At 44.4% G+C, this 9088-nt stretch overlaps 1 protein-coding gene across 1 annotated transcript; it reads left to right on the top strand.

The window, feature by feature from the left end:
* Window positions 1-3113: 3113 nt before the first annotated feature.
* MBOAT4 (membrane bound O-acyltransferase domain containing 4) lies at window positions 3114-8116 on the top strand. Its single transcript, XM_005864052.2, has 3 exons — window positions 3114-3281; window positions 4000-4224; window positions 7077-8116. The coding sequence occupies exons 1-3, from the start codon at window positions 3163-3165 to the stop codon at window positions 8038-8040; spliced, it is 1308 nt and encodes a 435-aa protein (XP_005864114.1). The 5' UTR covers window positions 3114-3162; the 3' UTR covers window positions 8041-8116.
* Window positions 8117-9088: the final 972 nt, after the last annotated feature.

The following is a 9088-nucleotide window of genomic DNA, read 5'->3' on the forward strand; positions in this document are numbered from 1 at the left end:
AACGTTTTAATAAAAATGAATATTTTTCCTTGAACATTAACTTACCAGGCACTGAATAGCTGCACAAATTAATAAGCGTAACGCAAGTAAACCAGTTTTCTTGTTCTCCGAAAGCGAAATATTTCGTGTTGTGCACACCAAGCAAGTCAGTACAAGACTAATTGTGAAGGAAAACCCCTATTCTGTAAAATTACTGTTTGGAATTCTCTGCTATTCTTTGGACGGCCTCTATCTAATTCTGAAAAAAAGTAACTTTGCTTTCTAGCCTGCTTGAATAATGGGGGAGATAAACTTAGCTGTCTGACCTTGTAGGCCAGAGACTAGATGCACCCAAGGCCATGTCAGGTGCATTTTTTAATTGATAGAACTGTATAGTTTTCAAGGCCGCCGCCAGCAAGCGCACAAAGGGCTGGCTCTTCCATAAAAAGGGAAGTTCTGCTTGTAGCTTTGCTTAGAATTTGGATTCATTTCCCTGAGCCCACCGCGGTGAATAAAGTGTAACTCCAAACTCTCAGAGCGCTGTTTGGTTCTTGTCCGGTTTTTCTGTAACATAATGAGGTGGCAGTTGGCTGCTAAAATATTTGCTGCTAGTATTAGTAGAGAGAAATGGTGCGCCTGCGCAGAAGGCACAGAAGGGAAATGAATGCAATACGATTCTAGTAATCAGTCATTAGCGAGCATTGTAGTTCGTTATTAATAATTATGTATAACAGGATATTGTAAAAATTAAGTTATGAAATTTTTATTAAAATGTTTCTTACATACCGTTATATTGGCTGGGCCGCAAAAATACTCATTGTGGGCTGCATGCGGCCCGTGGGCCACGAGTTTGACATGCTTGTTCTAGGCACGCCTCACCTCTCCATCTATAATTCACCAGCAAGTTCTGCTGGTCCTATATCTGGTGTCTGTCATGCTTCCACTTTGCATCATTTACTCTATCACCTCTCTAATGTAATCTCAGCTCCCCTATTGTCTGCTCCTTCCATCCTTCACCTTTAAAGTCACCCCACCACGCCCACCTACACCCCATCCAAGCCTGTAGTTAAAATCATCCTTTAAAAATCAAATCCAGTTTGGTTTTTACTTCCTATTCCTTTTAAAATCCAGGCCAGCCTGGGTTGCTCAGTGGTTGGGCCTTGACCTATGAACCAACATGATTTGATTCCTGGTCAGGGCACATACCTGGGTTGCAGGCTTGATCCCCAGTGTAGGGCATGCAGGAGGCAGCCAATCAATGATTCTCTCTCATCATTGATGTTTCTATCTCTCTCTCCCTCTTCCTTCCTCTCTGAAAAAAAAAAATTAAAAATAAAATCCAAACTTCTTTCCATAACCAATCTCTGGCCTAGATCCTACACTTGCCTACTTCTCTCTTCTTTAATTTCATGATCCTCTTCCTCTTTCTCTAATCACACTTTCATTCTCAAAGAAGCCAAGTTGACTTTCCACCCCAGATGGCTTCCACCTGTCCGTTGCCCCACTCCCTTTTGACCCTTTATGTCTCAGATGTCACATACTCCGTGTTTCAGGCTTTTTTCATTACAGTTGGTGTCAGTAAAGCAGAATTTACTAGAATCCTGGACATATGATTTGGGAAGAGAAAGTATAAAAGGGTGGGGGATGAAGAACCTTTGACCCCTTATGGCTACTGTCAAAGGTAGTTGGTGCCAATTCAAAGCCAACAGGAATTCTCAGTTTGGAGTGCGGTGAAGAAGGAAACTTCATGGAGCTCCAGGGCAATACAGCATGGCTGTACCAGTAAAAACAGCACTACTGTGAAACAGCTAAGTAGTACAGCAAGGTCGTGAGGCTGCTTCGGGGCCAGGAGGCCCTGAGGTCAGGCCCCCTTTCAGCTAGGCAGCTCTGCTCCGCTCCACCTGGGGAAAGGTAGTCTTCAGTGAAAATTGAAACCCTGGAGCCAGAGGGGAGCTGGCTTATATAGACACAAGTCCCCGCCCCTGGTCAGAATGGAGCCACTCTGATTGGTCAGAACTGTGGGAAAGTCTCAGTCTTATTGGTTGAAACAGGACTGGAACTCCTCTATAAGGGCTGACTCAGATGGCAGAAACAGTGTAGGCAGGTGGTTTAATGCAGAAGCAGACAAGTTGAGCAGTGGTTCTCAACCTTGGCTGCACAGTAGAATCGCCTGGGAATCTTTTTAAAATCCTGATTTCTGGGCCAGGATTTTAAGAAGATTCCCAGGTGATTCTACTGTGCAGCCAAGGTTGAGAACCACTGAGTTAGAGGCTTCTCTGCCTTTTTCTTAACAAATATTTACTGAGTACATAGTATGTGCCTAGCATTGTTCTATGTGCTGGGGATACAGCAATAAGCAAAACAAAGGCTTTTCCTTGTAGAGCTCCCATTTGTAGCAGGGGACAGGTAATAAACTGAGAAGTAGATTTATAAAGGGGTGGTAACAGATACTATGAAAAAAAAGAGCCCTAGCCGGTTTGGCCTGCAGACCCAAGGGTCGCGGGTTCAATCTGGTCAAGGACCCTACCTCAGATTCAGGCTCCATCCCCAGCACCAGTCAGGGCGCATGCAGGGAGCAACCAATTGATATGTCTCTCTCACATGGATGTTTCTCTCTTTCTCTTCCCCTCCCTTCCACTCTCTTAAAAAAAAATGGAAAAAATATCCTCAGGTGAGGATTTAAAAAAAAGAAAAAGAAAAAAGAACATAAGGAGGGCAGTGGGAGTTGGGAGGGGGGATCTTCTTACTCTTTGAGAACTCACCTCCCTTCCTCATACTCATGTCCTTGTTCCCCTTGCCCCAGTCTGCAGAATTGTCTGTTCACAATTGGAAAATAAGATTTTTCCTTAACTTAGTGAAGAAAATATGACAGTCAGATGGCTGGAAAGACAAATACTGTGATATGTAAACTAAACAAAACCAGAACTTTTGAAAGCAGTGTTTTTAGTACATGTCATTATTAAGTAAGATAACCACAAATAATGTTTTGGTTTCTATAGTGCAGTTCCTTTTATCAGAAAACCAACGTTTATGCTGTTACCCCTAGTGCTTTTGTTTGCCTTTTGCTCGCCCAGGCCTTCCTGTACCTTATAAAAAGACCAGAGAGCCTGGTCGAGGATTCTGCTGCAGGACGGCACCAGTCAAGGACTCTGGAAAGGACAGTGTCTTCTGTGCCAGCTCATAATGGGTTGGCTTCGGCTGTTTTTCCTCCATCCCGTCTCACTTTATCAAGGGACTGCTTTTCCCTTTGCACTTCTATTTAATTATCTCTGCAGTATGGATTCATTTTCCACTCATGCCAGGTAGGTGTGATGGCTGATTTTGTCCATACATCTATGAATGTTAGAGTAGGTCAAATAGCATAGATTGCAGTGCAGATGTGAAGGTCTATATTATAAAAACCCAGTAGCCCTAACGCCATAATGACCAAAGACTGGCGTAGGTGGGCGGGGCTGCGCAATTTCACTCACTGGGCTTCTAGTTAAATATAATCACACTTTTATTATTATTATTATTATTGATTTCAGAGAGGAAGGCAGAGGGAGTGAGAGATAGAAACACCAATGATGAGAGAGAATCATTTTTGTACTTTAAATATTTTTTTATTTTTTAATTACAGCTGACATACAATATTATATTAGTTTCAGGTGTGCAACCCAGTGATTAGGCATAATATAACTCACTAGGTTAGAACCCCAATAAATCTGGTACCCATCTGACAGCATACATACTTATTATAATATTATTGACTATATTCCCTATGCTGTATATCCCAAGGTCACTAAAGCAGGAGTCAAGATTGATCTCCTGGGGTAATCGTTCACAAATGGACTCTGGCACTTTCTCCCGTGGTCCTTGCCTTCAGAAGAACCAAAGGCAGGTTTGGGAGTGATAACAGTATGACTTCGTTAGGTGTTCTGTGAGGCCTGCTTCAACTGAGTCACCCAGAGTGACATCTGAAGCGGCTCATGTGTCGCACTCTTCTCAGTCAGTCTCACGGGCTGTCTGTCCTTCTTTCAGGCACCTCTTTCTCCTGGCTGGAGGAGGGGCCCTGGCCTTGGCTGCTATGGGTTCCTTTGCTGTGCTTGTCTTCATCCCTGCTCTGGGCACGGTGGTTCTGATCTACTCACTCGGCCCACAGGAGGTCCACAGGTGGACTTTCTTCTTTCAGATGAGCTGGCAGACGCTGTGTCACCTGGGTTTGCACTATACTGAGTATTATCTGCAGGAACCTCCTTCCACAAGGTAAAGCAGTTCAGCCATGTGCTTGTACTGAGCCGTCCAAGGGGGTTGTTTGCACTGTGGTAGCAGAACTGGGTGTTGAGCTTGAATCCAAATTCTTCCACATTGGAGCAGTGTGACCTTGAGCAAGTCATTTAACCTCTCCCGGCATCAGTTTCTTTTTCTGAAGGAAAAAAAAGTGTGTGGTGGTGGTGGAGTGTAAAAAAAAACCCCTATCTTGCAAGACCCTTTCTTATGTTAGAGATAATGAATTAAATGTAATTATATGACTGTTAATAACTACCGTGTGTCACCTATGAAGCATAGTCTGGCACTTAGCAGTAATTACCATTGTGCCAGAGAAGGAGGCTGACCCAGGAGTCCCAGGGCACACAGACGAGGCTGCCGGGAAGTGACTAAGCCCAGTTTGCTCACCTCGTGTGGGTGGTTTAGACACGCAGCCAGCAGCCTGCCCTCCCCTTTAGCAGGACAGGGAAGGTATAAATCCTTTGCCGCCTTCCCATGGCACCTGCTGTGCAAGAGTTGTACTGTCATTGGGACTTACCTTTCCATCCTCTCAGAAGAAGGAAAGAAAAAATCTAGAAAAGAAAAAATTGGTGCTAATTACAGCCTAGAGAAGTGTTTTCATGAGTCAGTGATATCACCAAGATTAGGGGGAAGAATATCGCTGCGATCTTGAGGCCTATTTTTTGGGCTCCCTCTGTTAGCACAATCGATATGTGTCCATGGTCAGTCAGAGAAATGGGGCTTTGACCTGTCGAGGTGGGTCACCTCTCTGATTCCAGCCTGTCATTGGTTCACTCACTTTGCCAACCCTACCAAACTCAGAATCCTTTTGTTTATTTCTGTTTTACCAAAGCCTCAGGGTTTGCTTCTCTGAAGAAAAGGCAAGATGGCAGGTGGATTGGGGGGGTGGGGGTGGGGGGAGATACTGATGGGGGTGTGATGGAGTAGGATTGCAGTAGGAGGAACAAGTTGAGCAGGATCTGGCCCGACAGGAGCAAGGCTGGGCCAGAGCTGAAATGGGAAGGTGTACTAGTTTGCGCTGACTATCATAACAAAATACCACAGACCGGGTCGCTTAAACAACAGAAATTTATTTCCTCTGGAGGCTGGAAGTCCAAGATCAAGGTGTTGGTAGGTTCAGCTTCTTCTGAGGCCTCTCTCCTTGGTTTGCATAGGGCCACCTTCTCCCTGTGCCTTCACATGGTCTTCCCTCTGTGTGTCTGTGTCATAATCTCCTCTTCTTAGAACAGTGGTTCTCAACCTTGGCTGCACATTAGAATCACCTGGGAATCTTTTGAAAATCCTGATTTCTGGGCCTCATCCTCCGGAAATTCTGTTTCTTTGTTACTAATGTTGTGGCCCCACCCCATAACAAAGAAACAGAATTTCCGGAGGATGAGGCCCAAAAATCAGGATTGTAAAAAGATTCCCAGGTGATTCTAATGTGCAGCCAAGGTTGAGAACCACTGTCTTAGAAGGATAACAGTCATATTGGATTAGGGCCCACCTTAATGACCTCATTTTAACGTAATTACCTCTTTAAATACCCTACCTCCAGAAACAGTCACATTCTGAGGTGCCAGGGTTAGGACTTCAACATGTGAATCTGTAGGGCACACATTCAGCACTTACCAGAAAGTGAGTGAACAGGGGTTGTGGCATTTGGAGGCTACTTGGCTTACTGTTAGGATAAATCAAATGAGGTCAGTGGTCCTTAAATCCTGACACACAGATAAGAACAACAGTGATTAGGAAACATGCTATTTTCTCTCCATAGGACAGCATTCCTGATCGTCAAGTATGTCACTAATTTTCATTTTCTCCACAACAATCTTGCCAGTGGGATCTTCTCCACTTTGTGATGGTGAAGCAGGGACAGTTCAAGTGATTGGTTAAGACAGTGATGGCGAACCTTTTGAGCTCGGCGTGTCAGCATTTTGAAAAACCCTAACTTAACTCTGGTGCCGTGTCACATATAGAAATTTTTTGATATTTGCAACCATAGTAAAACAAAGATTTATATTTTTGATATTTATTTTATATATTTAAATGCCACTTAACAAAGAAAAATCAACCAAAAAAATGAGTTCGTGTGTCACCTCTGACGCGCGTGTCATAGGTTCGCCATCACTGGGTTAAGAACATATCTCAGTTGTTAATGACTCAGCGCACACACTGAACCTCTAGCTCGATTCACCATTCCTCAGCACAGATCGCCAGCAAAAGTCAGGGATTGGCCTGGCCGGTGTTGCTCAGTGGTTGAGCATCAACCCATGAACCAGGAGGTCACTGTTCAATTCTGGGTCAGGGCACATGCCTGGGTGGCAGGCTGAATCCAAAGTAGGGGGTGTGCAGAAGGCAGCTGATCAATGATTCTCTGTCATCACTGATGTTTCTCTCTCTCTCCACCTCTCCCTTCTGCTCTCTGAAATAAGTAAACACATGTTTTTTAAAAAGGTCACGGTTGTTTCATTTTTACAATCTTCAACTTTCTATATTCTTTTCACTACTTTTTGTTGCTTCTATGGCAAATTTCTCCCAGGCCCCTGGTCCTAATCTTTATAAGCCATTCTTAGAAATATTGTAATCAATACCTCCCCACAATATTCCTTGTCATTCTCTTATCTGCCTCTTTCACCGATTAATTTCCCCATTTATCTTTTGATTCTTCCCGGAGTAGCTTGTGGTTCTGAATTAACTCAAGAGTCTTTGTGGGGGTATTCCAGGCCATGAGATTGGTCTTAATTGTTCAGAACCCCCTATTTGCTTGTGGGGTCATGTGTGAGGGGCTGGAATGGGATAAAATATATGTGGAATGTTTTTTACATGAAAAACGCTATCTCTTTCAGGTTCTGCATCACTCTTTCTTCCCTCATGCTCTTGACCCAGAGGGTAACATCCCTCTCTCTGGACATTTGTGAGGGGAAGGTGGAGGCAGCATCACGAGACATCAGGAGCAGGAGCTCTTTGTCTGAGCATCTGTGTAGGGCACTGCCCTATTTCAGCTACTTGCTCTTTTTTCCTGGTCTCCTAGGAGGCCCTCTGTGTTCTTTCCAGAGATTTCAGGCTCGTGTTGAAGGGTTCAGCTCTGTGTGTCCCAGGTACTCCTTCTGGGCTTTCATCTGGAAGGGTCTGCAGATTCTGGGACTGGAGTGCCTAATGGTGGTCATGAGGTGGGTGGTGAGTGCAGGAGCCGGTCTGGCCGACTGCTGTCAACTCCAGTGCATCTATGTCATGTGGTCCACCGCTGGGCTCTTCAAACTCACCTACTACTCCCACTGGCTCCTGGATGACTCCCTCCTCTGTGCTGCGGGCTTTGGATCTGAGTTTGGCGAGAGCCCTGGCGAGGAGGGATACCTCCCTGATGCGGACATTTGGATGCTAGAAACAACCCACAGAATATCCCTGTTCACAAGAAAATGGAACCAAAGCACAGCTCGGTGGCTCAGACGCCTCATATTCCAACAGGGCAGGGCCTGGCCGTTGTTGCAGACATTCACCTTCTCCGCCTGGTGGCACGGACTCCACCCAGGACAGGTGTTTGGTTTCCTTTGCTGGGCTCTGATGGTGAAAGCTGACTACCTGATTCACACCTTTGCCAATTTGTTTATCAGATCCTGGCCCATGCGGCTACTCTACAGAACCCTCACCTGGGCCCACACCCAGCTCATCATTGCCTATATAATGCTGGCCGTGGAGGGCAGGAGCCTCTCCTCTCTCTGGCTGCTGTGTAATTCTTACAACAGTGTCTTTCCCATGGTGTACTGTATTTTGCTTCTTCTATTAGCAAAGAGAAAGCATAAAGTTAACTGACATCTTTCCCCAGCCTTCATTTTAGACATCCATGAAACAGAATTTACAAAGTGCCAGATGGTTGTTGATGATAAAAATATTTGAACGTTTTCATAATAAAAGTTTTTTTTAAATATTAAATATACCTGATGTCTTGCTATAGAAATTTGTGTATCTGCTTTAACAAGCTATTATAATGGATCCACAAAAGAAAAAGCCATGGTTTCTCCCCTTAGGGTTTACAGTTTTGGTGTAGAAGCAAAGTTAGAGCAATACATAAAAACTTAAGCTACTGTGAGCCAAATGGCAAATGGTATATGCATGGACATCCAAAAATTGAGTGCTAGCGGTCTGCTTGATCCTGGAATGTGAGTTTAGCAAGACAACAACAAAACAGTATCTAAGTCATACTATACTGATTTGTCCTGATCGCTGGCCTCCCACTTTTTATCAGCCAAATTACCCTGAAGGGTTTGCTAGGGACCCTTATAGACCCACAAGGGATTTCATTAAGTTGTTTAAAAGTATTGTGTGAGATTCTGGAGATTAAGAAATCTCTGGACATGGGCCCAGCTGGCATGGCTCAGTGCTTGAGCGTCGACCTATGAAGCAGGAGGTCATGGTTCGATTCTGGTCAGGGCACATGTCCAGGTTGCAAGCTCGATCCCCAGTGTGAGGCATGCAGGAGGCAGTCAATCAATGATTCTCTCTCAGTGTTGATGTTTCTATCTCTCTCTTCCTCTCCCTCTCTGAAATCAATAAAATATTTTTAAAAAATCTCAAAATGGGACAAGCCATATTGAAAGGCTCAGAATGCTAGCAAAGGTTAATTAGAAAACATTTGACAAAGTCACAAAATTTGCCTTCCTAAGAGGACCAAGGAACAATAGAGACCACTTGTGTATTGAATGGCACTGGCAAGACAATACTTTCAGGGATCATTTCTATCGCCTGAAATGGCATTGCCTAGTAAATGTTCCATGAAGACTTCATGTCATCTCTTGACCTATTACTTTGGATAAGCCAGGCTCACAGGGCAGCTCTGTTTCCCGATGCACAGAGAGCCACA

This window comes from Myotis brandtii, unplaced genomic scaffold (genome assembly GCF_000412655.1).
Source record: "Myotis brandtii unplaced genomic scaffold, ASM41265v1 scaffold185, whole genome shotgun sequence".
Classification (NCBI taxonomy): Eukaryota; Metazoa; Chordata; class Mammalia; order Chiroptera; family Vespertilionidae; genus Myotis; species Myotis brandtii.